We start from the raw sequence: 27,669 nt of genomic DNA, 5'->3' as shown, positions 1-27,669 counted from the left end.
CCTGGCGTCCGCCGTGCGTGCGTGTGGTGAAGTTGCTGCGGGAGATCCACGCGTTCAGTCTGGCGCGGCGAGGTCGGTGCGAGCTGCTGATTAAAAAGAGAGCAAGAAAGGAAAGTAAGATATCAAACCCACTGAGAGGCTGAGCAGAGGTGACAACATGGAGCCGGTGACGAAGTGGTCACCCACGCAAGTCGTGGACTGGATGAGAGGTAGGAAGCGCTCCTGAAAAACGTTTTACGACAGTTGCTCGGAGTTGTTCAGAACTCGCGAGACGGCATTAGCGGGTTATTAATTTGTTCGTTGTACGCTTCTTTGTTTTATATATATTTTTATTTTTCCGTTTTTCTGTAGTTTTTGCTGCCTTCGTAAACTTTTGCTGCATCGTTTTCTTATAGAATACGGTGTCTTTGAATTCGCTTTTGACGTGGCCAAGTGACTGTGTCCACGTCAAGCGGCGTGCACGTGCTTTTAATCAAATTTCCACTAAGCCGATATACCTGTGCGTGTTTTTACTAGAACTCGAGACGAATCCAGTTGCCATTTTACAAAGAACCTTGGGAGAAAGGTGTAGGTCGCTGTCACCCCCAGAATACGGGGATGAATTTGTGGATGCACGGACAGACATAGCGGGTTCTGATGGTAATAGTTTTACAACAGATGCACCTTCTTGACACAACAATATCTATTTTCCCGGCTTCAAACATGTATTCCTATTGGCAAGTGATCACGCAAATTCTTGAAGAAATTCTTGACATTAACACACATTATTTAAACCCTTTTTACTCAACACATGTTATATAGGGAACAATGATAAATCTATCCAAGTTTGTTTTAAAGCAAGTCGCTAAGAAAGTTAACTTTGCTAGTGAATTGGGAAAAGGAGCAGGAAAAGGAGGTGGTGGTGGAGGAGCAGTACGAGAAGCAGGTGGAGGATTGGGGAAAAGGGGAGCGGTGCAAGAGGAGTCCTACTTCAGGAAAAAAACGTAGGAACTGCTCAAAGCCTTGAAAGAAAAAAAACAGAAATAAGATCAGATTGTTAAGTCTGAAGCCCAAAATAAGCCCAAAAAATAAGCATAGAAAAAGGTCCCATTTTTTTATTGGTACCCATAAAATGGTTGATGTGTCTTTTTACGAATCCACTTTTGCCGCTCGAATCCAAATGCATGCGCGGTCATTAATGTCCCGGAACCGCAGGTATTGTTCATTCCGCTGATTCCTCAAGCCCCTGAATGGAGGCATTCTTTTTAACTACTATTCATCTCCATAATTTACTATTATCCAGTGAACGCTATGAAAATGGTAAAAAGATGCCGATATAAACAGGACACTTCTTTTGGGTTATGTGAAGGACCTCGCTTAAAGTCAGTTCTTGTGTTCTCTTTGTCACAATAAACGCCTGTTGCTTATACAATGAAGTACTGATAGTCATTTAAAAATAAGTAAAGAACGATTCCACACTGTGACTACTATATGGAGAGTTAATGAGAAGACCTTCCACTGGGAATTGTTTTTGGACATTGAGGGGGTTGGGCGCCCCTGAAAGGCCCCAACTGGTCAGCTGATAACGTACAATCTTGGCTGTGATGAACCAAGGTGGCACATATCTGAATGTCAAGGCAGTGTGAAATGTCCTCATGCTGCTGAGAAGTTTTATAATGACACAATGATTGCTGGGCCTTTTGAGGCCAAATGGCCAATTCAGAGCCTATAAATCCAATTTTTTGCAATTGATCGGGAAAAGTGCATTATGCTCCTGTTTCGGCCTCTTTGCATCTGCTGTGCTTTACTTTGATGAGCAGCAAAAGGTCCAGAGGTTACTAAGTGCCAGAGATGTTTTTCAACGGTGTTAGCCATAAAGCCACTTCTTTTGTAACCAGGACAATGCATTGTGGAACACAGCCCGCGGACAATGGTGGGCACCTCAACTGAAGTTGGAGGGTCAGCAGCATGCTGGTTTAAAAAGGCCAAAGGTCGTGCCAACGAGCTCCATCCCCTGGCCTCCGGTGCAAATGAAACTAATGAAATGACACTTAAACTGTTCGCCCCATAGCACGTTTCAGATATCATTATATAAACATAAATATCGTTTCTGAACCACGCCGAACGTATTCGGCGGAGAGGCTGATGGGAATGTTTCAGTCCGCAGCTTGTACAGCGCTCTAGACGTTTAAACTGTCATTAGATGGCTGGCAACAGTGGTGTTTAAGGAGTGTTTCTCGCATTTAGGTGGAAGTACTGTAATTTACTGTGGAACACTCTCTCCCTTTGTCAGACTTCAGCCTGTCAGCGGGGTTTGTTGCCATGCTAACCGGCAGTTTAGCCACTAGTGTAGATGTGAGAAGCCGTTCGTTTTTTTTTGTTTTTTTTTTTTGTTTCCATGGACCTTTGGGCTGAAGGGATGTATGTACTACGGTCATAAATAACATCCTCCAGCCGAGACCCTGCCCATGATAAACAACGTGGGGATTATTATTCCCTTTCGCATTATTAGTTCGTCATTTCAGCGCAGCTAGTCGGCCTGAGTTCGACCTGGAGCGAAAGAGCTCAGTTGAACGGGGAGCGTGGTCTGGAAATGTCAAGCGGTGGAAGCAGTGGAATGGGAATGCGATCAAGCTCGGGCAAGTCTGCATTTTTCTTACGTGGCAGGTGCAATTAGGCACTCCGCTTCGCTCTCGGTCATGTCTGATTGTCATGCGACGCGTTTGCAGCACACAACCAGTGCCGTGTGAAATTGCGTACAGGACAGGAATGCATTAAGACGCATGGGATATTACATGAGGTGTTATAAGTATTGGGTGTGAGAAAATAAATAAAACGTACAAAATGCGATACGTTTGCGCAGTTGGTAACAGGAAAATGGCACCGATGTGTGTCCAAGGCTCAGAGTCGCCGGCGATCTTGTTTACATTAGACTCTTGAATAGCGCGCCTCGCGGTTGGTTCGGCGTTACGCTGACGAGGGTGAATGTGTAACTAGCAAACCAGTTCTGCTCCCCCTCGGGTGTTGTTGTCGTGACGGAAGACTCCGGGTTTCGTTCTGTCACCGCGCGTCCTCTGCCCTCTCCCGCCCCGCCCGTGGCTACGCGAGTCTGCGAGCGACACCAGGTCACAAGAAACCTGGAAACTGGTTATAGAGTTTTTCCCGTCTCTCCACGTCTCGCCCTACCACTTCTTTTTTTTGCTTTTACTTTACGGTTTTGGCAAGTCAGCCGTATGCTGCCAGTTGGCCTGGACGGCCTGCTGGCGAGAACTATTTCAAACGCCGTCAGACCACGACAGCGGCTATATAGCAACAGGTGCCTGTGTATACGGTGCTCCTACGATGATCATTTGCTGCTCATCAGAGAGACAAATGAACGCTTCAAGGACGTCCTCAGCATATCCAGATCAGGGTACATTGCAATATACAATTTTTATGTCAAATGTATTATAATTGTACTCACGCTCAGCAGACAGGAATGACTGTCTCAATTCTCATCCCGTTTTACCTTAAACGTCTTCGGCAGTTGAGGCCTTTTCACGTGAAATTCCTGTCAACCGGAGCGAATCGGCCAACATGAATCCATTGGTACGTGCGTCTGAAATTCTGATTGGAGAGTTAGTCACAATTGGCCCAGGATATACACACAGACACACACGGCTCGGGAAAAACAGCGCAACAGGTTTCTTTCCGGGAGGTTTTGTTTGGAAGGTGTGAGTGAAGGAATTGTTTGAGATTTTTTTGATTTGGAGGAAATCCTTTTCCCCCATCCTCGCAAGCCCCTGTATGATAATGCACGCTTCCCCTCTGTCCTGTCCCGCCCGGCCATACAACGCGCAGAATAGGCTGCGGTGGTCCGAGAAGAATGGGTTTCTAAAGGCTGGGAATGCCTTCAATGCCTTCCGTTCCCGACTGTCCCTCTCTGTGTTTTCCACCCTTGTTTCTGCTCCAGAGGGTGGGGGAAACATTCCATTTGTCGACCCCAATTCAGGAATGCTGGCCCGGCCAAACTGCGCTCGTAGACAGCGGGGCACGTGCTGGGGTGGGGGACAGAAGCCTGGGCCTTTTCGCACGCGGACGCCGATTCAGCGATTTACCCTCTAATCAAAAACACGCCCACGTTAGTGACTGGTAGATAATAATCAATACCAATAAGGATGATATATTTTTGTTACATTTTCTGTTAACCCTTAATTAAAAATATTGCTCTGTATTATAAGACTATGTCTTTGCCATTACTTTTATTTTGCCATTACTACTTATTTTGATGCCTGTCGGTAATAAAGCATGCACCTGTAGTCTAGTTAAACTACTTTAAAGTAATTCAATATTTGAAGAATGATATTAACGATATAAATGATATAACCCATTTATCAACGAATAGCATCTGCTATGATGGCAACAGAGGCTGTATAGCTTCATATTACTGCACCACACAAGACGTAGTCCCCGGGTGGCCGTGGACCATTAAAGCTGTCTCAACAATGAGGTTTTTTTTTTTTTCCCTTCTTCTTAGACCTTTGTGGTGGGTTTTGCATGAATAGACTGAATCGCAGGAAATTCGTGGCTTCTGTTTGTTTTCATCCCCTCCCCGGCCAATGAGTAACCAATATTTTGGCCTGTTTATTGAAGAGGACAGTGTCCTCTCCAGTGTGGGAGCTCCGGGTACTTTTACAGACATTTTTAAGCTCATTAGTGTGACACGTAGGAACGCACAAGCTCCGTCCTTTGTTAGCCTAGTGCAGGTGGTTTCTCGCCCTCTCAGTACCGCATTCCATGATCATACAGTAGAAATGTTGGTTATGTTTTTCCCCCCGCTGAAATGCCAGGTGCTTTCTGACTCCTGGCTGGTTTGCATGGTACTGATCAAAGTGCTTCGCCATTTTACAACCTTGGCTCTGCTCTTATCTAACGTACATTAGCTGTACAACCTGAAAAAAACGCACATCCAGGCAAAGCGGGCGTCTCCATGGCAGCTTTGAGGCACCGTATAGCAGCGCCTTCTCTCCAGTTTCTGGTCCGTGTGGAAGCTGCCGCTGCCTGTTGGGCCACGGAGAAAGAGAAAAGTACTCTGAGCTGTGTGTGTGTGTGTGTGTGTGTGTGTGTGTGTGAGAGAGAGAGAGAGGCAACACTTACCCTCTAATTTACGAAACCGTGTGACTTTTTGCTCATGAGAGGCTTTGGTGTCTTTAGCAGGGGACTGTGGGAACGATGAGGATCCAGATTAACACATTTTTACAGATGTTCGTTTTTTTTCTGCCTATGATGGGTGGGTAGAGGGCTTCTTGAAACACAACTCTCACGGCCACACAACCTTGAGAAACGGGAGGACCAAGACCGGAGCTGACAATTATTTCAGCGTGTAATTTTAAAGTCCAGCACTAAAGGTCCAGGTAGTAACGGAACGAGCACCATTCCTCACTGTTCACATTTTTAATCGATAATGAGTAGTTTACTGCCGTTTACCACTGGTTCAAGTTGTCTTTTACAACTAGAAGAAAAGCTAGAAGTCAAAGTATTGCTGTTTAGGACAAATACTTCTGGCAGTTTCTAAATGGCAGTAAAACTGTACTGGAACTGAACGTTTACGGCCCTTCAGTGTCTCACTAGTGCAAATTGATATCACCAGGCACATTGTGGTCCCTTATCATTGAGTATAAATGTTTAATGGTGGTGAAGGTTTGCCTCTCGCACTCCAGCACTAGGTTCAGCAAAAGCAGTCGTTTTCATCTCAGCGCTTTGATCACACCCATAGTTTTCCTACAGTGATGGTGAAGTGATTGCCAATGTGATACACTGCAGCACAGCACACGTGCACACAGCAAAATGTGTCTCCTGCTTTTATCCCATAACCCTGAGTGAGCAGTGGGCAGCCACGACAGGCGCCCGGGGAGCAGTGTGTGGGGACGATGCTTTGCTCAGTGGCACCTTGGCAGACCGGCAACCTTCTGATTACGGTTTCAACATCCTGCCCGCATGCCTGAGTGTGGCTTTGAAGCTTTGCGGCAAAACCATTGCAAGATTAAGAATAGCAGGTAGTGGAAGAAGAAAGGTTCTCTGCTCTCAAGTCAACTCTGTCTTTCCTCTGGAAGGAAGGGGACAGAGTTTGTTAGGCTTTGTTGCTTTGGCGGGTGGTTGGGGTCATTATCATGGGCTGATAAACTGTTGAGCCCAGATCAGGTGTCTGAAACCCGACCTCACTTAACCGCTCGTGACCCTCCCTCTCTCTTACACACAAAACCACACACACACACACACACACACACACACACACACACACACACACACAACCCTGTGTTTGAGTAGCCATTGCCAACCAAACATGGACTTCACCCGAAGCCTGGACTCCAGCATCTCGGCTTGTACTCCTGACAAGTATGCTTTTAGTTGAAAACAAAATTGATTTTCATTTAAACAAATTAAATTTTTTTTCATTTGTTGCACATCCAGTGATGTGCAGCCTTATGTCAAAATGTAGGGTTGGGCAATTTGACATACAAATTTGTTTTCCATTTTATTCCATTCAAACATGCCTAATGGTCAATAATGCAAAACACAAAGTCTTCTGTTCCCCCTTCTCATTCCTCATGGATTAAGGACGCTCTGTCTTTTGCTGAAGTTGAAAAGATAAGGTGTCCTCTGAATGGTTCACTACATTAGTTTAATAAGCTATGGGGTCCTTTCTGTACATGTTGGGGTTTGTAATCATTCCTGAGTCTGTTTTATTTTTTCTAGCTGTGGTGGATTTGCAATGGTTTATGTCTGTCATTTTTGCGTAATGACAATTACATGTTGGTTCCAACTTTTAGGTGACCAACATGGTTGGGTTTTTTTTTTTTATTCTAATTATTGCCACAATTGCCACAAATTGGATTCATAAGCGTTGTTTTTCATGAGCAGACAGGGGCAGAGTCGGACAGGGGCTACTGTTCTAACTAAGTCTACTTCTACAGACCAGAATGAACAGTTGCTGTAAGGTTCAAGTGATTATGTGTGTATGCTTTTAGGTGTCTTATGACTTATTTAAAATGTAGTTGAAATGTTAACATGTACAGCGTCATCATATTTATATATGATACATCACATTTTATCATTTTATTGCTGTATCAGGATTTCTAACCATGGCATTGCAGCTGTTTTGTCATTAAAATGCTCCCTGGCGGGACATGCTCTGCCCTTTGCCCTGTCCGAACCAGGAGAAGATTTTCAGTGAAAGTCTGTACCCCCCACAAAGCGCTTCCTTTGATAGGGCCATCAGTCAAACAGCGGGCCGGGAGGCGTGTTCCCATCCCCCCCAAAACGGCAAATTTCGAAGCCACCAACAGCCGCTCCTTCTCACTGTACTTTATTTATTTAAACGGATCAAACAGTGGCTCAGTAATTAGGCTCTGCAAACATGGACGTGACGGATCCCTCATTATCTGTCGGTGTAAGAAGCATCTACAAACACACCAGCCATCTGCCACCTAGGCTGGCAAACAACAAACTGTGTGGTCTGTCGCGAGGCTGCGCTTGTAGCACGTTTGAAGCCATGCTGCTTGGTTAGAAACCACGTGAATGCAGATGGGTTCGTACATGGACATTTCTTTCCCTCGTGCGGAGAGTTTTACGGCCAAGGTGAAGTCCGGTGGAGTCAGACTTGTCTCACTCGAGCAAACAGGCCGTGTTGACTCGGTGCCTCCGTTGACACCTCCGCTCGTGTGTCGTCGTGGCAGGCGATGCCCACTGCTGCTTCTCTGAAAGATGTCCTTTGTCCGGCCCCTGACTCTCTCACACTATCGATTTTATTTATTTATTCATTTTTTATTCATTTTTGTCACCTCACAGGGCTGGATGACAGCCTTCAGCAGCACATCCAGAGCTTTGAGCGGGAGAAGATTGATGGCGAGCAGCTGCTGAAGATTTCCCACCAGGACCTGGAGGAGCTGAAGGTGTCCAGGATTGGCCATCAGGAACTTATCCTGGAGGCTGTCGACCTACTCTGTGCTATAGTGAGGATTTTAATATTAAAATATGTTTCATATCTCTCAAAACCTCATTATACCTGTGAATTTGACACAAATAATATTGAAAAATACTCAATTTCAAAGAATATTTCTGTTTAACGATTGATCATAGATTCATAGATTTTCATAAAGATCTTTAGCGTTTTCCTGTCCTTATTATGTAGTAAGGAGAATATTTTAGTGCAGAACAGTGCCATGACAGACAGGCTTTTTTAATTTAGGGCTGTCCCTATGTAGATATTACAATATTTCCTATTGTTTACATTATACAGTAATTATTCTGTACTTAAGATATGTAACAGAAGACATGTGACTATAACAACATGCAACTGGGCACATGTTATGAGGTAGCCTGAGCAGGGAAGTAGTTGGAAAGCTGGGATTAGGTGGAATGTCCGGTCAGCTGTCCCCCTCCTTCTGCCTTTTACCTCCCTCATCCGCCCCTTGAAAGCAGTCCCCTAATGCACACCATCCAGACAATATTTATGTCTTCGGTCCCTTTTAGACATTAGGGACGGATCAAACAAGAATGTTCTTCCCCACCCTCCCCCCTCCTTTCCCTACAGAGACCGCCGGGCCGGCTGTCGGAGTCTGCGGTGATGGCTTGTGTGCGAGCGTGTGCTGATGCTGGCGCTGCGTGCCGGGCCTGTGAGAGCGCTGTGTTTTATTAGCGCAGCGTGGGCCGACGCGTGGTCCGTGTCTTTGAGTAGCGTTACAGTACGGCTCCTCTGTGACGGGCCTAATGCGTGCAATCGGCGCCTCTCTCCATTGTAAAGCGGCCGCGCTGTCAGCAGCTCGTAGAACGCGCCAGCTTCACAGTGCAAAAGAAACAGTGGCACCCTGTAACTGACCTTGAGTGGCATGTGAAAACGGCGGCGTTCGCACCAGGGTGCGCTTTTTCCACGGCAGGGTGCGTTCGGAGAAGTGTGAGGTCCGGCCGAGACGCCAGGGTTTCGGGTGACGTTATCCACATGTCTCTAGTTAAGTTACACATTCCACCAGTTGCAGCCTGCCGGTGGAGAACTTTCCCTGGACCCCCGTCTCCGGGGAGCTGTAACGTGCCGCATTAGCACTCTGGTGTTTATGTTGCTCTCCATATCACTCATCTGCCCAGTTTTGTGCTGAAAGTCGCTGGTGCCACATTTTCCTCATAGACTTGGCCAATTTATCCACTTTTATGAAATTAATCAAACCAGGATTTCTGGATTCATTTTAATTGGTGATGTTTTGGGTGGTTTTTTTTCCCCCATATGGGGACTTATTCCTTATCGAGAAAGGGTAGATAGATAGGATAAGGGAATGGACAAGAGCCTCAACAGAACTAATACTAGATTTCTTTTGCTCAGTGGAGAACTACTGAGTGAAAGGGAATTGTGTCTGACCAAGAGGCGGAACATTCTGGTAAATATCTCCTGGAGAGCAGGAAACAGATGTGACCCACCCACCTGTCACAGTGCACCCTATACATACACACACACACAGAATGCACAGGAAAACTCGTAACACTATTGTTCAAGCCATATCCGTCCGGTACTGTCAGTTTTCTCGCTTTCCCAGCGCTTTCGTGTTGCTAATGCGCAGTACATTTGGTGTAAACTGTCTGGTGTACAGTCTTTCTTTATATCTACAATTATCTTAAATTAAAACAGAATCGCCCATTTATCCATCTATTTTCAATACTTTTCTGAGGGTTGGGGAAGGGCCAGTGAAAGTCATTAACCAATCCAGAACCCCCAACCCTATTGGATAAGGAGTAAATGCCGTGGTACTAGCAGCAACAGCAGCTATGTTGAAAATGCTGCATCAGCTCTTGTTTTGTTTGATGGATTTTTGATCCCACGCAAATGGATTTCCCACTCATTTATTCAGTTTTTTCCTTTTCAGTTCTCACCCCTCTGAATATAATAGACTATGATCTGCCACGATGTAGAAGCTTCGAACTGAAACACATTTAAATTTTCACAAAACCCAGGGCGTAAATGGGACCAGTCAAACTTTGGGAATGTGTTTGAAGGTGGTCAGGTGATGAATATGCACATACCTCCACAATGACTGGACGTCAGGAATTTGCGGCCGATTTCAACTATGGAGGTCGTGAGAATGACCTTAGCTTTTATCCGCTGTCCGGCCACATTATAAAGCATACGCTGAGTTTGCTTTATTCGGACTAATGTGCTCTCGAGTGGACGGCGGCTGATAAGATCTTCATAAAAGAAATAGTTTTTAGACTGTGATAGGCTTGGTATGTGCGTATCATTTTAAGGATTGTTTAAAGGTTAAGGAGTGTTATTATGTTTGTGTATATTGGCGTATACATTTTGTTCTAATCCCACAATACGATTTGCCGAGAGGCATTCCAGAAACACAGATATGGGCACTTCACTGAGTATCAGCCCATCATCACAGCTCAAAGTAACAAGAATTTGTTACCAAATGCTGACTGAATCACATTGCTTAGTAACAACAGCTATATTGTAGATGGTACTTTGCTGTTTTTTTAATGGTTTTTGACTTTTTTTGTTGCTACAGAATTACGGAGTAGAGACTGATAACCTGAAGACGCTAGTTGGTCGGATGAGAGCCGCCACGAAGAACCTGCACAACTGCGCTGCAGAACGCAGGAGGAGTCCAGCGTATGATGGAGTCGTAGCACGAAAACCGCCTAACGTGTTTCTCACCGCTGTTGTGGAGCTTATCGGAACAGCCAAGAGTCTGCTGGCATGGCTGGACCGGTATGAAAAAAAAGAGCACATATTTACACATATTAAAATTCTGCATCTCGTTGTACAGACGTAATTTCATCTTTTACGAGAAACTCCGGTGACCGCATCATATTCACTGTAAAAGGGGAGAAAAAATCCCAACTCATTAATAATGATTAACATTCTTTATAACCTATTTTCCCAGTAAAATCTCCCAGTGCCTCCCTGAGTGACATGCAAATATATATTCAACAAACATTAATGAAGTACTTACAGATTGTTGCTCAGTACCATGTAGTAAAATTTTATGTTATTAACAATGTACTAATTAGATGGTGAGTGTAAGGAGACAAGGAATATTGGAACCATTGCAAAAAGAATAACTCTGCTTTTCTCAGATCTGGTTCCACATATTATTTAATTGAGCACCTGCTCTTAACTCACTCTTATGTAATATGGATGCCTGTAATATTACATGCCTCTAACTAAGTCCATAATAAACAGCTGTCTGTTAATATTGCCTGCACAGACTTGAGAGACATTCCTTACAAGAAAACATTCAAGCTGCTTTTATTACTTCTCTCCGATACTGTCTGACCTGGAATGGCCTCTCTTGTCTATTTTTTTTTTTTTTTTGTCTAGAACTACACTTACAGGGATCAGTGACTTCACTACCACCAAGAACAGAATAATTCATCTGTGCCTTGAACTGACTACCACTGTCCAGAAGGTCTGTTCAAGTTCCTGTGTTTTGCACTTAAAACTGCGTATCGACTACTTTATTGGCTTCGCTGTATTGACACTAAGACTGCATGGAAGTGCATGGTTCTTGATTTTGGAGTGTGAAGCGAATGGAGATTCACTTTTTTTTTTTTTAGATCAGTCATGTCAACGTTGATGCTCACTACATAACAAGTTAGCCAGTAAAGGAACACGTGCATGGCTGCAGGTTCTGGACGAACACTTCAACACATTCTCCCTTAACCTCAAATGCCGACATCTCAAGATATTAGTCTACCCATAATGCCTGTCCTGTGAGGGTGAAACTCCACAATAATCCTTTTCAGCTCGGAGCAAACACATTACGGCTCTTGAAACACTGTCAGCCGTTGGCCTTGTGGTTTTAGTGCAGCAGGAAAGGTGAAAGGTGTGGCCTGGGCAGCACACACAGGGTTTCGTGTGTTCACCGTACGTTTGGGTCTTGCGTTCATGCCGTCAGGTCGTTAGTGTGTGTGTGTGTGTGTGTGTGTGTGCGCATGCAAGCGTCGTGGTCTCTGAAACACAAGGAGTGTTTGTGGTCAAGCTGCGGTCTTCCCTGATCCAGTCCTGATCCCACGCTTGGAGTTGCACGTGGGAGTGATGAGGAGGAAAACGTGTCCCGCTGTCTTTTCCCATGAGTCCCTGGGTGAGGCATCTGCCTGCGGTTAGCTGCCACCCCAGACACGGCGCTGCAATTATCCATTTGCCATGTTTACGAGCCAATGTTATTTAAGCACGTCCATGCATTTCAAATCTGCGTGTTTTGTTTTATTCTTATTCTTCCCCAGATATTTGTCTCTGGGTGGAATTTTGTGCTCTTTTATGTTCCCTTTATTTGTTTGTCATTCTTCCCATGCCTAGAAGCATGGATTTAAGCGCTGTGGTGTCTTTAAACAAATTCCTGTCCTTAATTGCAGGACAGCACAGTTTACGAAATGGAGGAGAAGATTCTGGAAGTGGTGAGTAATGAGGGCCTTCCCTGTATCTGCTCAAGCTTTGGCAAACTACACCCTTTGCCACACCACACACACACTCTTAACTCATACATACCCATAAATGCACACACATGTATATGATATCTTTTCCCATGCATTTTGGGAAGCTTCTCATGTTACTCAGTGTGGCCTTAGTGGTAATCCACTGTTTTTTTTTTGTTCTGGGAGGGTCTGTCTGCTCATCCTGTCTGAAATAACACACACACCTTGAGATAACACACACACTCAGCACAACTTTCATTTACGTTCAACTGTAGCTTTGGGGCCTTTTTCGCTGTCTCCGATGTCGCCATTTTGTTTTGCTGTGTCTGTCCGTGTGATCGTGCCCGGTTTAGATAGGACGCCTTTGATAAGACACTGTGTGAAAGGAAGTGTTATACTTTTAGATTCTTGTTGCAAGCACTGTACAGTTATCTGGAGGTTCAGTCAGGACGTCCTGTCGTTTTTGTCTAAACGTGCCATAGAAAGATATGTGCTGTTGCTGCATAGCTCCAAAGACAACAACATATCATATATTGCCAAAAGAATGGGAAAACTTGCCTTTACACATACATGAAATTCATGAAGTCCCATTCGTAATATGTAGGCTGGAGTTGGCCCACCCTTTTCAGCTATAACAGCTACGCAGCTGTTGAGCGGGCATTGTCATTTTGAATTGGTCCGCGTTTGTGTTCCAGTCGCAGCTTCTGAATGGCATCTGTGACCAGACAATGAGAACCACCTCTGATCCTTTGATGAGTCAAATGGCGTGTATGGAGGAGGTCCACATCACCAACATCAAGCCTGGAGAGGGACTGGTAGGTGTCCTCTACATTATAATGGTAAACATATACATATTTTTTTCCCTCAAGCTGACAGCAAGTCTTCTCTGTGTTCTTCAGGGGATGTATATTAAATCCACTTATGATGGGCTGCATGTCATCACAGGAACCACAGAAAATGTGAGTGTTTCTATAAAAAAATACAATTTCAGCATTATTTGTGATATGCAAGAATATACTCATGATTCAGTCTTTTTTGCTATTTAGTCTCCTGCAGACCGAACACATAGGATCCATGCTGGAGATGAGGTCATTCAGGTCAACAGACAGACAGTGGTTGGTGTTATTCTGCCTTTTAGTACTTTTCTGCACCAGGCATGTATCCCAAATATACATATTTTAGTTTGTCCTTTTTGCTGTGAAAGGTGGGCTGGCAGTTGAAGAATTTGGTGGCAAAGCTGAGAGAGGAACCTCAAGGTGTGGTTCTGCTGTTGAAGAAGAGGCCCTCAGGCAACTGCAGCTTCACCCCAGCTCCTCTGAAGAACCTGCGCTGGAGACCACCTGTCGTACAGGTATTACACACCCATTGAACCTTAGCGTTAACCTGTCTGATGCACTTCTTTGAAGCCGAATTTCATTCAGACTCGTGATTCTGCCATTCTTCTACCATTAATCATGCTGGCTTAATTAAAATGTATCTTCTGGAGGGTTTCAACAGCATTGCGCCAAGAGCAGACAAGCTCCTTGCAGCCACCCAGACTGTGAGCGCTAGTGGGTGGGTTTTAAGGTGCTATCAACTGAACAATGGAGGCTTTCACCCTGGGGGGCAGGGAGAAGAAAACGGAAAAAAGCTCATAGTTCCAAATGCAGCGCTTGAAGCTGATGTCACGTGTCTTTAGCAGGTGACTCATAGGTTAATACACAATGTCCTAATATGCTGGAACAACGGTTTCTATTTAGGCATGTCTCCAGGATGTGCGCATTCACCAGTTTGAATGCCTTTAGGGCTCTAGTCTTCACTGTAACCTTTGACATCAGGCATCTTTAAACTGTTTACAGTTTACACATAACACATGGTTTCCCTCGGGTTTTATTTAAATTGCATTTGGTTTCAGGAAAGGCCAATAATTGTAAATAATAAGCTCTCCTTTCCTACATGTATATTAGGGGTGCAACCGTACTCGCCCGAGTACCGGACCATTTGGTCCACCTTGCATGGTCCAATATGCCCTTATGGACTGCAGAATTTCGGTTTTGACATGGGTCCAGAAATGTCCAGTGATTGGATATTATCTCACGGGGAAGGCTTTTGCCTATTGGCCCACACAGTTTAATAGGCTCGCTGTTTTACCTTTCACATACTCACTCCCTTCGCACTGTTGTGACTGGAGCTGAGCTGGAAGTGATGCGGAGAGAAGAGGAGGCAAACCATGAAGAAAAACACCCTCGCCGATACTGGGATTTCCATCTTACTCACCAATTTCACTTTGTGAGATTATTTAACATTGGTACAAGGGTCTGATCAGAGTGAGTCTGATCTGAAATATGTCCCCTTATGTAGTCACAAATGGAATTCTTTTATTTTGGTAAAACAGTGACACAACTTCCTGTCTGTGCCAAACATCGTGGTTGGTGAAAGGTGTTGATGTCATTTTCGCGAATGCCAGCTCACTTCTATTGGCCGCTCTCCTCCTCGTCCCGCCTCTCTCCTCCTCATTAGCATTTCAAGCTACACACACAGAAACTGCGAGTCCTGGGGAAATCTCATTGTGGTTCTAGCTAAAAGTGTCTGTAATTGTGCACCACGGCTGAATTTCAGAAAGAGACTTCAGATATAGTATTAAGGGACCACTAAGACCGATATAAAAGCAAAAATAATTTTTGAAAGACCTTTTCTAGTATTTCAGCCTTTCTATGCCCAGTTGAATGACTGTATGTGTTCAGACATGAACTGTTCTGTTCAAAAGTGAAAGTAAAATACAAGTGAAACTCATCACAAGCCACCCAGTCCCAGTGTGGCATATAACTCAACGAAAGTGAATCGCTTAATTTAGTTAGTTTGGTTTAGTTACAAGTGCAGGCTGATGGCTCAGCCCCACCACATAACAAAGCTTGTCTAAAAGGTGCATTTCACATCTGTTTCAATGAGCATACACTTGCCACAAACGAACCTTTCCATTGTTGCCTGTTCCTGCAGAACCTCCCCTGTCCACCTAAAAGCCAGCCCCTTCTTCAATCCCCTGTCAAGAAGGAGAAGCCTGGGTTTTTGGACCTCTACATTCCCCCACCCCCTTCTGTGCCTTATGCGCCACGGTGAGGCTCAAAAAAGTGCAATAAATCCCATATTAGAGCCTGTAATGAGGAGTTTCTTCTTTACTGTCTGCCTTGCAGAGACGTGAAACCAAACGTTTGTCCCACTGTCAACATGAGGCCGAAGCGTTCACAATCACCCAACTCGCTAATGGACCTGGATGGCAGGAGACGTTTCACTATTGCAGACTATGACAGCAAGCCCGTCACTCCCGCAGAGTATAACATCCCACTGGCCCGGATGAGGCAGCGCCCCCCCTCCAGAAGTTAGTGTCAAAATAAAGCTTTTTATTACCCTACATATATATACACACATCATACACATATGTAGATGCTTAACATTTCATAAGAAGAGCACCAAATGTCCCTCCTGTATCAATAATCCATCAATCTATCCATCCATGTAGCAAATTTGAAGGAATACAAGCATCTGCGCAGGACACCCGGAGTGGACAGAATTAAACAAATGATATTTTTACGTATTTGCAGGCATGGGCAGCAAGCACACCCCAGATCTGATCAGTGTAGCAGAGGGGAAAACGAACCAGTTTTCCTGTTTTTAGATGTACTTGCATTTTGTCAGCTGTCACTTTAATGTCTAAGCCATTTCAAACAGAGATTTCCAGTGCTTAATGTGTTGCTTGACTGATCATTTCTAGCCTATAAAAGCTGTGGTCCTAACACCGGTGCAGTAAACCGCATATCCTCACTCAAGTTGCTTGTGTGTCGAACCTCCCAGGTAAGCCTCGGCCCGTGTCCATGCCTGTAGACACTTGCGTCGGCCTGTCAGACTCGCGCTCCCGGCTCTGGGCTCAGGGGAGTCACGGTAAGCGTAGTTTTTTTTTTTTTTTTTTAAACTATTGCTAAGCTGACACTAATCTTCCCGCTCTCGGGGCAGGAATTTCACGAGCTTAATTACATACTGGGCAGACTGGCCTGGGGTCAGGGGTAACCTCATGCCATGCGTGTCTTCTACCTCATTTTGTGTGTTGCTCTAGGTGTTGTTGATTAACTACAAGACGAGCTCCAGTGTTGTTGAACTAAAAAGCCTCGAAAGAGCAACTTTGCCTCGTGGTGGTGAACATGCTGTCTCCTTGGCTTTTCTTCTTCAGGCGAAGAGGCGCTGCACAAGTACCTGAGTAATGAGCGCATTGGCACCATCTCTGAGGAGGGCCCCTGCTACCCCCTGCCCTACAAGCCTGCAGGAGACCGCCGGCTACGCCGAGGCGTCGACCACATTCGTGGCAGCCAGTGCTTCATCAACGCAGAACTGCACAACAGCGCCACCATCCCCTACCAAGAGGCACTAGCGAAAAAGAGCTCGCGTCAGACCTCAGAGTCTTCTTTCTTGAGCAACTGGATTGCCCGACTCAAGCTTCTAAAACACTGATCTGTGTGTGTGTGTGTGTGTGTGTGTGTGTGTGTGTGTGTGTGTGTGTGTGTGTGTGTGTGTGTGTGTGTGTGTGTGTGTGTGTGTGTGTGTGTGTGTGTGTGTGTGTGTGTGTGTGTGTTTCTGGCCTTTTTAACGGTGCCTTCCACAAATCCACTGTATAAAGTGGTCTATCATTTTAAGTCAGTATTAGTCTATAAGTAATGTTCCAGCATGTCCTATAAACTATATAAAAACTACTCAGTGCTGAAAGAGACTTTTTTTTTTTTTTAAACCTCTTGCTGCTTTACAAAGCTTGTATGGCGATAAGGACTACATGGGTCTAGGGACTTGGTTGCCAGTGTTCCACTGCACTGGTTATATATGCAGGTCAAGTGAGCTGAGTGAAATACACTCATGTTTTTCCAGTTCAGGTCTAGGAAACATTTCCAGTCTATTCCATAATCAACCTTTGTTGTTTTTAAGTTATTTAATTTGTCTTAATTTTTTGGATGGCATTTGTGTACATATTGTATGTTTTAGTCTTTGTATGCTTCTTTGGAAAGATGTAGAGGTCCTTAAACTTTTGATGCAGACATATACATGACGAGGGGGGGGGTGGCTGTGATTTGTTGTGTACGCTGTGTCTGTGCGGAGGAGTAACAAATGTGTAATTGCTGCATCTAGAAGTCAAAACTCAGGATATGTTTCTCTTGGAACCGTTACGCTTTGCAACTGACACAGCTGGAGCATTTCTTACAGCGTAATACGTACAGACCTAACAGTGTCACTACCTTTAATCAGTGTTTTTTTTTGTACTTCTATGCAAAACAGCTCTCCTAACACAACATGGCTAATGTCTAGTTTATAATGTTGGTTGGTAAGTTTTTCAATAGCAAATATAGAAAAGCTTTAAACTGATGGTTCACCTCAAGTCTTTTTATTAAAAGTGCAATTGACTGTAAATTTGTGTGGAGTTTGAATGTGAGCGGTGTTTAGAGCTGAGGGAATGAACTAAAGTTTATTTATTTATTATTATTATTTTTCTGTGCCACTGTGCCACCTACTGGCAAGTGAACTTCTAACACGACACAAAACCCTGGTGGGAAAAAAAAAAAACCTGGATATATTCATTATACATAATAAATGCTGGAACGTTTTCCTGGGCCATGGGGACTGCATGCAAAGCTTAAAGCAGGCAGAGCTAAGTAATGCATCTGACTTATAAATTGTACCCATGGATCATCATACCAGTTCCGAACAAGAACAAAGTAGAGGCCAGTAGGTAAGTTAAATATTTCTATATGGCACCTTTCACAATGAAACAGTTACTGAAGCATGAAAATAAACGATAAATGGAAAAGAAAAAAAAAAATTCCTAAATTTATCCAAAACTTGTCAAAACAAGTCAGCCTTCAGCCGCCTCCAAGAATAATGCACAGAATCAACTAGCAACTTCTTCAAATGCTTGGTCAACACATGTCTTTGCATGGGTATGTGGGACAGAGAGGAGGTTATGATCAGATGGGGTCTGACCATGCACTAGAGCTCTGTATGCAAAAGTGCAAAGTTTTCAACTTTTACTTATATCCAGCATACATTTTATCTAGTATTTGAGAAAATATCGCAGGTAATGGACTTAATTAAATTTAAATTTACTGTACTGTACCTATTTTTTCCTACTGTGGTTACCAGTTGCTGATGTAGTAATGTAATGCTGTCAAAAAGTGAGAAATGGTAAAGAAATGTCAGATCTTGTATGTTTTTACCTTGGGTTCAATAAACCACAATTTATGTTTAATAATGATATATCTTTAAAAAGCTTAACAGAAACACTACTAGCTAGCTACACTCCTGCACGCCCTCTCAGATCTGCAAATGAAATGATACTAAAAATTCCCTCTTCACGGGGTCCCCGATTCCAATCAACTCTGTTCTCCTTTGTCATCCCTGGCTGGTGGAACAACTTGCCCTGCTCCATTCTACTTGCCGAGACTACCACCAACTTTAAGAAGCAGTTTTAAAACCCACTTATTCAAAAAGTACTTCAGACAAATCTAACACTTACACACGCACATGCATACACACTGCACAAAATAAAAAAATTAATGAATTTCTTCGTCTAGCACTTAATTTCCTAGCATGTTCTTTTTCTGACAAGTTAGGCCTTATCAGGGCTCTTAGTTTTGTAAACTCAAAATCTATAGAAACCGAACGAGAATTGCTGGTGTCTTCCTCTTGTAAGTCGCTTTGGATAAAAGCGTCTGCAAAGTAAAGTAAAGTAAACACTGAATGGGTCATGAGAATTGACTCTGAATCAATTTATTGTGAATCTGTAATCTAAGCTGTATAGTATTGCTCCTCCCGTGTGTCCCAAACAACACAACCAGCTATTCATTGCACCAAAACTGTTTCTTTTGAAGTTATGCAAAATAATGATATCTATTTTCTTATGCAGTACTTGCATCAATTACAAGAGTCAAGATGACTAAATGGAAATAAAGGCCAATCATGATATCAGGGTCTGTGATGCCCACAGTTGCCTGGTGCTGCAGCACTCACACACACACACACACACACACACACACACACACACACTCACACAAACACACACCTGCACCAAAGCACATGCACTAATGGACAGAGCACCTAATTTCAGGACACGCCCACTACATGCACCACACCCGTGCACCTACTGATCACAACCCTGTGAAGGCTTGGGACACCCGCTACGCCGATCTATGGAGTGGTTATGTCGTAGTTGCATGTGAGTGTTCTTTTGTTTCTGTTTTGGGTTGTTAATGAACGCAGTTTTCTGGAAGTCTGTGCTTGGGTCCATCGCCGCCACTCCCTCCCTGTGGAATGACAGGGTCCCCCATACCACTATCCATCAATCACGGTGGGGAGGAAGTTCTTCGCTGGCAGTGTCTTTGTGTCGAGACAAACCACTAAAGATTTATTGTTCTTTAACAGACTTATGAAGAATTAGTGATAGTATTACAAAATGAATCTTTTAAACTGGTTGCTAGCTTTTTAAGAGGTTTGTGTCATTGACTATTTGGTCACAGAAACTGGCTTCTGGTGCTTCCTAGTCTCAGAAAGGTCTTTGCTCAGATGCGTGACTTTCGTGGGGGGGAAAAAAAGAACCCCCCCCCCCAAAAAAAAACCTTCATCAGCGATTGCTGTGAAACCAGTTGCATTTCAGGAAGTTCTTTAACAATTTCACAGAACAAACAAAAAAGCTACATCTATTTAACACTCATTCATTCTAAAAACACACAAATATGAATACATTCACTGAATTAGATGAATTTCATGATCTTCATTTGAGGGATATCTTCTTTTATGCCCCCATTATAATAGCCATCGTGTTTAAATTAATCAATTCTGACTCTATTGTCTTTATATTACTAGGCATAGCTTTTATAAGCTGGCTTTATTATATATTACATGTGGTCAAATTGGAACGCAGGGAGAACCTCACTGGCTTTAAATGAAGGCCAAGAAAATGTTTCAGTCAAGACAAAAGACTATGCAGGGGGCAGCAAATGCAGTGATATAGCCAGTGATATATTACTGATATGACCAGCTCATGTATTACACAAACATTTTGCCAATAGGACTTTTGTGAACTGAATGATGCACGAACTGGTGGCCAGTGGTTTTGTAAAACCATGAATTGATTTGGAGCAGTGGACCCTGCAGTGTGGTTGGTGGTGGGCAAACTTTGAGACACCACCTCCCCATCGTTGATGCTATTTTCTCTCCCCTGGTGACACTTTGCAAAGAATATTGTGAGAGAATATCGTCCTCTGACTGCGACTTCTTCCAACCGTTCAAGAACAGTTTGGTGAAGAACAATGCCTTTCTATCATGATGGAGCACCGTGCTGTAAGGCCAAAGAAGTAGGTGGCTCGGGGACACCACCAATTCTGACAAATTTCATGCACTGATTATGAAGGAATGGGTGGCCATCAGTCAGGATTTGGCAGCCGCAAACTTTGTGAAAACCGGTACTTTTGGTCATGACTGTACACCTGAGCACCCCCCTTGAATACCCATTAATTCATGTCCTTCCGCACAAATAAATAGATCCCTAAAGCACACCCAACCTCTTCAGTTAACAAATATCTTCGATTAGCTAACAATATCTATCTTACCAATAAAACAACATTGTACTTTCACTAACATTGCTAATGTTTAGAACTTTTCTTAACAAATAATTGTAACTGATTTGATCCTGTGAGGTAAACAGTTTGTTCTGCAGAAAGTCTTTGTATCTAAACGAGATGAGACGCAATTTCGCCAATGCCGTCTGACCTCTGGCCATTGATACCATCTTGTCGATAACTCAAGCTACTAACCCTGTAGCTTGAATGGGAGTAGCTCTGTAGCTCTGTAGCTTGGTGAAGCAATCCACCAGTATCAGGAATGTCCTGTGGCTGTTCGAGGTGGGGAGTCCTGTGACAAAGTCAAGTGACTGTAAGGGCAATGAACGGGTTCTCAGCTTCCACCAATGCCATCTTAATGGCCAGCAGCCCCTGGTTCCCCTCTGGGGGAGGCTTTTGGACTGTGGGGGTTCTTTGTGACAGGACTGCCCCCACTCTGAGCCTGGAGGCATCCATCTCCACGATAAATGGCAGCTGGGGGGGTCAGGATCAGGGTGTACGGGAACCAGGTCTTCAGGCCATCAAAGGCAGCTTGGGCTTTGGGGGTTCACTTCAAATGTGCTAGCTTGCTTACTAACAGCGTGGTCAGAGGCTGTGTCAGTTGAATCTAATTTTGGATAAAGCATATATACAAATTTGTGAATCCAAGGAATTGTTGCAATTGGCAGACGGTCATGGGGAGAGGCCAATTCAGGATTGTGGTCACCTTCAAGGGCCGTGACACCAAGTCTAATTGTGATTTCCTCCATTTCCTTACGAAGGTGGGCACCACAGTGAATACGATTTTATAAGGAACTTTCTATGCATCAGATCCCCCTCTTCATAGTAGATTTGAAGTTTGTACTCTTGTCAAAAATACAAAAGACAGCAATTGAGGTAACAGAGTTCATGCCTGAAACCTTCTTGCACTCTTGGATGATTCATTAGAAGACCCTTATCATCAGAAGTCGGACTCTTCTCAGAGTTCTCTGTGCAACGTCTATTTGTGGATAATTGCATGGTTATTAGCTATGTGCCTACGTGGCTCTAGAATAAAGTGAAAAAAAAGTAGTCATGTCAGACAGGATGTTCCCTTCAGTATGTGGCTTACAGCAGAAGCGTGTGCATGTGTGTGTGTGTGCGTGTTTTGAGAGAATGTGACGGTAAGGTCACTTCTGTGGTACGAGGAGGAGGGTGTTGCTTTTCTGTGTAGCTGAGCGGCTGCATGCGCCATTACGTTTGCATGAACCACTCGCTTCGCTCTCTTCTTTGACGTCTTGAGCCTGAAGAGGAAAGGTAAGGCATTATGAAACGAATGAGCCAGTGTGAGTTGAGTGTGTGAAAGAAAAGTGGGTTCTCTTGTTGTGAATTATAAAAACAATGGTTCAGTGGAAGTTGCAGCATTTCCCTTTTGTTCCAGATGACCAGAGAAATGTTAGAATGAGTCGCCGGAGAGTATCAGTGAAGGATCTTGGGAAGCTGGACTGTGTTGGGTGGCTTTACAAGAAGAAGGAGAACAAGGGCTTCTTGGGAACGAGGTGGAAGAAGTATTGGTTTGTTTTGAAGGGATCTTCACTTTACTGGTATGCAAGCGAACTGGTGAGTTGCATGTGAGTGTGTTGGAAGTCTGTTCAATTAAACCACTAATGTTTTCACTGGCACCTGGCAGTTTGATGCTGTGTATTAGCTGGGAGATCCTGATTTTATTGTTAATTGTGTAAATTATGCACATTTCTGTTCACTCCCTAGGCTGATAAAGCAGAGGGCTACATCAATGTAACGGACTTCACTATCAGCCCGACCAAAGAGACCAAGAAAAAGCAGTAAGTGTCTGACCTTCCTGTGCTCTAGTTAGTGGGCATAACCACGCAGTTAACCACACAGATCTGACCTGGTTTCAAATACTAGCCATGACGTCTCTTTGCCACAGCCCAAAGTCTGTTTTGAATCCTTAATCTTGGCTGCTTTCCTCGAACCTTTGAGCACAGCACCGTCTGAACGCCTTTAAGCACTGAAATCACTTCTCACCGCGAGGCAGTTTAATAGGAGGCTGTCACAGGAAATGGTTGGGCTTCACCATCTTCTCGTTGCCCCAGAGTGTGACTTCCTTAACTGTACATTAACTGTCGTACACCAAGATGCATCACCCGTGGTGATTTCTTTTCATATTATAAACAGTAAAATTGTTCATCTGTGTGTGATGCAATCTTCTAGAGTTAATTGAAGGACTTTTTTTATGTTGCCCAGTGCTGTAAAGGCCAGCCACTCGCACAACTTGACGCTCTACTTCGCAGCCGAAAACCTGAAAGATGTCAACAAGTAAGTGTGAAAAGCTGGGGGAACTGAAGATGCTGCGGGCTTCTCTGTCCCTGCTGCTTGACTCTTTTTTTTTTTTTTTTTTTGCCTTGTGTCAACCTTGCGACTGGCCACCCCCTGCTCAACCTTACTTCTCTCTCTCTGATGGCAAATGGCCTTTGTTTAGGTGCATCTCACTTCCCATTTTTAAAACAGTACAGACCTAGAAGTGCAAATATATCAGTTTTCACACTATAGACCCAGGCTTGACATGTTTCCGTGTTGTAGGTGGCTCAGTGCACTTTCTGAAGCGTCCACTCAGAAGCAGCCAGACAAAAACGCTGGTGAAGGTATGTGAAGTTGGCTGTACCTGTAACAGGCTTCCCCGTGGGATGGGTTCCATTGTGATTGAAGTGATATGTGAAGCGTTTTTTTTGTCCCTGTGTTTTCAGAGTGCTATAGCGAGGCAAGTGATCAAGAGGATGCAGACTCTATGGAAACGTCTGAGCAGCTGACCACTGACTCAATTCATGTGAGTGGCAGCAGACTTTCACGTCATATCTGATGCAAATGTCCATACAATTGATTGCTCCCCGGGATTGTAGTATAAATGTATGTAGTTAAATATAATACTGGGAATTGGCCATGTTATCATGATGCATGATTGAGATTTAAAGTAAGTATATTAAAATAATATAATTAATATTAAAGCTCCAAAGTGATCCTTTGGAAGCACTTATTACTGCTCTGATATTTTCAAGTCAGATGTGTGAAATGAGTGAAATAGAGCTGGCACAAGTCTTTCCTTTTTTGTCAGTGTATGCCATTGCCATATGGTGTCCAAATTGCTGTTTTGGCCATGTAAGACACCTATTAATTTAAACTATTAAAGATAACTGACTTGTTTAGATTTTATCCATTAAATTACATTAATTACATACATATAAGTTTACTGTTGACCTCACACAGCTGAGGCAGTCAGTTCGAATGCCAGCTTGGACCTTGTGTGTGATGACTTTTGCATGTTCTCCCCAAAGTGATGTGGGTTTCCTCCGGGTTTTCCGGTTTGACTGGTAATTTCTGTGTCTCGGGGGGCTCTCCCACCCCCCACATCTTCATCCTCGCCGTGTCAGACACCACTGGTCAGTGACGTCTCCTCTCAGACCTTGACATGTACACTGACCTCTTCACAGGCTGAGTCGGAATTTCCTTCCTCAGCGCCTGGTCCTTCAGGGGAAACACATCCTAATGCCTTCCCACAACACTGTCAGATGTTGCTGCCTGAGACCACGCCCCAGAGTGAGCAGGGTGAGGAAAGTTGCCTGTCTGCCTGGCCATGAGCACCTCCGGAGATATGCTATATTGGAAATATACTAAACAAACAGTATGCACATCTGGAAATGGGTCAGCTTGGTAGTCTCAGAGTCAATTAGACCTTCTGATTGGATGCTAAAGTAAATCTCAATTTCTGAAAGTTCTCACTGGGTAGCATTTTAATCAGTTTTTTTGCCCTAATATATTTTTTGCCCTAATATATTTTGTATTTTCATTATTTGCTCTTGTAACTTTGATATTAAACACACAAACATTCCATTTGACTTTTCCACCAACATTTTGTGTAGCCCTCACAACAGAAATGCTCTCTATATTTGTTTTTTTTATAGTGTGAATTCTAAGTCTGTACTGTTTTAAAATCTCAGGCTTCTGAGAAAAACATGAACCAAGAAGTTGATATACCACCAGAAACTGTGATATTGATGATGAATGTTTTTTGTTGCACACTTGTATGATCCCAACCTGCAACAAATAGCAGCCATTAGCAAAGCCACCTAAGATATATGCAAAATATATATGCAATCGTTTATGTACTTTTGATATCTCCTTTTCTCAAGCTGTCATTGGTGAAACCGCATCCTTAGCGGGCAGTGGTAGCCTAGCGGTTAAGGAAGCTGCCCCGTAATCAGAAGGTTGCTGGTTCGAATCCTGGTCCGCCAAGGTACCACTGAGGTGCCACTGAGCAAAGCACCGTCCCCACACACTGCTCCCCGGGCGCCTGTCATGGCTGCCCACTGCTCACTCAGGGTGATGGGTTAAATGCAGAGGACAAATTTCACTGTGTGTACCGTGTGCTGTGCTGCTGTGTATCACATGTGACAATCACTTCACTTTATTACTTTATTATTAGAAGTTGGTGCATGTGATTTAGGAGTCTGCTGTTTTGTAACTTGAGAGTAATGCCAATCTTTTGAATTCCACATCTACCAAATGAGGCTTAATTCTTGTTAATGTTTTTGCATTTTTGAAGGTGATGAAATGGAGAGGTTGTACCTCGACCTGAAGCAGGCCAACCTGTCCCCCACTGGACTAGATAAGCCCTTCACCAAACGGGACTACAGGTCAGGGTTGTTTTCAAATTACAAAATATAACCCAAATAATAGATGGAACAAAAAAGTAAAAGTAATAACTCTCCCAAGTGTAAGAGACCATACAAAAAAAGTATTATTATTATTAGAACATTATTATGTGACTTGATAAGCACTTACCAACATGTTTTGTACTGTAATGGTCTTTATCAGATCTATTCAATGGGGCAGTGGCTAGCCTCGCAGGTAAGACAACAGACCTGTAATCGGTACCATACCCACACACTGCTCTCTCAGGGGATGGGTTAAATGCAGAGACCATAATATAATTAATATTAAAGCTCCAGTGATTTTTTTGCACTGTGTGCACTGAGTGCTGTGCTGTGCTGTGCTGATAACCAATCACTTTCACTCACTGTAGGTACCTGGACACCTAGCTGCAACTGTATGTATTTCAATAAGGACATCTACAGAATAAGTAGTATTTGCGATGATTGTGTTACAGGTCTTCCTTCATCAGACGGTGCAAAGATGAGGCCATCAATGAGAAGCTGCACGTTGTTAGGACACTCAACAGCACTTTAAAGGTGAGAGAAGTCGCTATGTAGGCTTGCTGGCAGTTTTTTAATCATCCTCAAGAGGGCAGTATAAGGACAGATTACAAAATTCAGCTTAGCATGTTGAAAGAAAATATATTATAATATAATAGTATAATATAGTATGATATCAGACCATAAAACATTTAATACGTTAAATACTCCAGAGACATGTCCAGTAACATGGGTGCAATCGTTTTCTTTCCAGGCAAAAGAGGCCGACCTGTTGATCATCGAACAAGTGCTAGAAGACCCATCAATTAATGCCTGTAAATACAGGAAATGGAGGGAGGACAATGTGTTGTTGATGCAGGAGATCTTGCAGAGCAGTCAGTCGAAAGAAACACCCAGCACCAACATCAACTGGGTACCCTGCTACACTGAAACAAGTGTGTGAGAGGCTAGCGGTACAACATCCTCCACCCACATGTACACACACATCCACTCAACTTAAATTTGAAATGATTCATGTGAAGAAAATTTAGAACATCTGTGGTAGAGGGCATTTTTTATTAAAACACACTGACAGGTAGTTATGTTAGTTGTATTGATATGTAGACAATAATAGTCTTGTATTAAAACTTGTGTGTTAATGCTGGATCTTTTTTTAAATATAAATCTTAGTGTACCTACATTTCATGTTTTGTGTTTAGATATAATTAAACTAAAAGAAACCAGAAGACGCCTTTAAGTTTCTAACATTGTGAATGGTATATCTTTGCTATATTGGTTTTGGCAGAGAGTATAAAAGCATATTTAATGTTGTAAAATGAAAAAACTAACTTAATTCCTGTAAATAATTTTGTACATGATAATGCCTGAATTTAAGTACAGCTCTTTTTTATTTCACTGATGTTATGTGTAAAAAGATAATAATATATAAGGACTTTTATTAACTCCTTAAGCTTTGTGTCTGTGATTGGTGAGTCGGTGGTTTGAGTAAATACTACTTTATTTTACTGCACTATAATCCTTACAAAAAACATCAACAGCAATATCTGACTTGAAGGCTAAATGTGCAATGAAAAACTTTATGCTTTTCTCAAACACTGGGTTCAAAGATTATTCTGATCCATTGTACAATATCTGATGTTCTGGTATTCAGGTGTCAGCTCGCCATCTGCCCTGTCCATGAAATAGCAACGGAGAATCAGAATTGGCCTGCATATAAATGCGTGCAAAACCCTCACCACAAGTTTCATGAATGTTTTTTTTTTTTAGAAATAGGGGCCAAAACACGAAGATAATATACCGCCATCTGTTGCAGGCCTTTGTGTCACAGCACAAAGAGGCTTGACTCCTGATTTAAATGACAATGAAAGGTTTTGTAGTTACTGGGCCATGCCACTAGAGGCCACTGTCGTGTATGTGCAACTTCTTTGTGT

The 27,669-nt window shown here is 43.4% G+C and overlaps 1 protein-coding gene across 1 annotated transcript; it reads left to right on the top strand.

Moving 5' to 3' along the window:
- On the top strand, positions 1-27,176 carry cnksr3 (cnksr family member 3). Its single transcript, XM_028953428.1, has 22 exons — positions 1-209; positions 7,807-7,970; positions 10,515-10,717; positions 11,330-11,417; positions 12,364-12,405; positions 13,119-13,238; positions 13,323-13,382; positions 13,470-13,538; positions 13,628-13,774; positions 15,400-15,515; positions 15,594-15,778; positions 16,252-16,338; positions 16,625-16,900; positions 22,450-22,628; positions 22,779-22,852; positions 23,277-23,348; positions 23,613-23,674; positions 23,777-23,856; positions 24,518-24,632; positions 25,630-25,720; positions 26,194-26,275; positions 26,493-27,176. Exons 1-22 carry the CDS (start codon positions 158-160, stop codon positions 26,679-26,681), a joined length of 2,553 nt encoding a protein of 850 aa, XP_028809261.1. The 5' UTR covers positions 1-157; the 3' UTR covers positions 26,682-27,176.
- Positions 27,177-27,669: the final 493 nt, after the last annotated feature.

The sequence above is a fragment of the Denticeps clupeoides genome, chromosome 14, assembly GCF_900700375.1.
Source record: "Denticeps clupeoides chromosome 14, fDenClu1.1, whole genome shotgun sequence".
Taxonomy (NCBI): Eukaryota; Metazoa; Chordata; class Actinopteri; order Clupeiformes; family Denticipitidae; genus Denticeps; species Denticeps clupeoides.
Note: the sequence above shows the minus strand (reverse complement) of the source record. Positions and strands in the feature narration are given on the sequence as shown.

What these genes read in the sequence shown, in the direction of transcription:
- cnksr3 (XM_028953428.1), top strand. Translation starts at nt 158, where the DNA reads ATGGAGCCGGTGACGAAGTGGTCACCCACGCAAGTCGTGGACTGGATG. An exon ending in TCGACCTACTCTGTGCTATA is followed by an intron (nt 7,971 to 10,514) that starts GTGAGGATTTTA and finishes TTGTTGCTACAG; the next exon opens with AATTACGGAGTAGAGACTGA. An exon ending in TTCACCAAACGGGACTACAG is followed by an intron (nt 25,721 to 26,193) that starts GTCAGGGTTGTT and finishes ATTGTGTTACAG; the next exon opens with GTCTTCCTTCATCAGACGGT.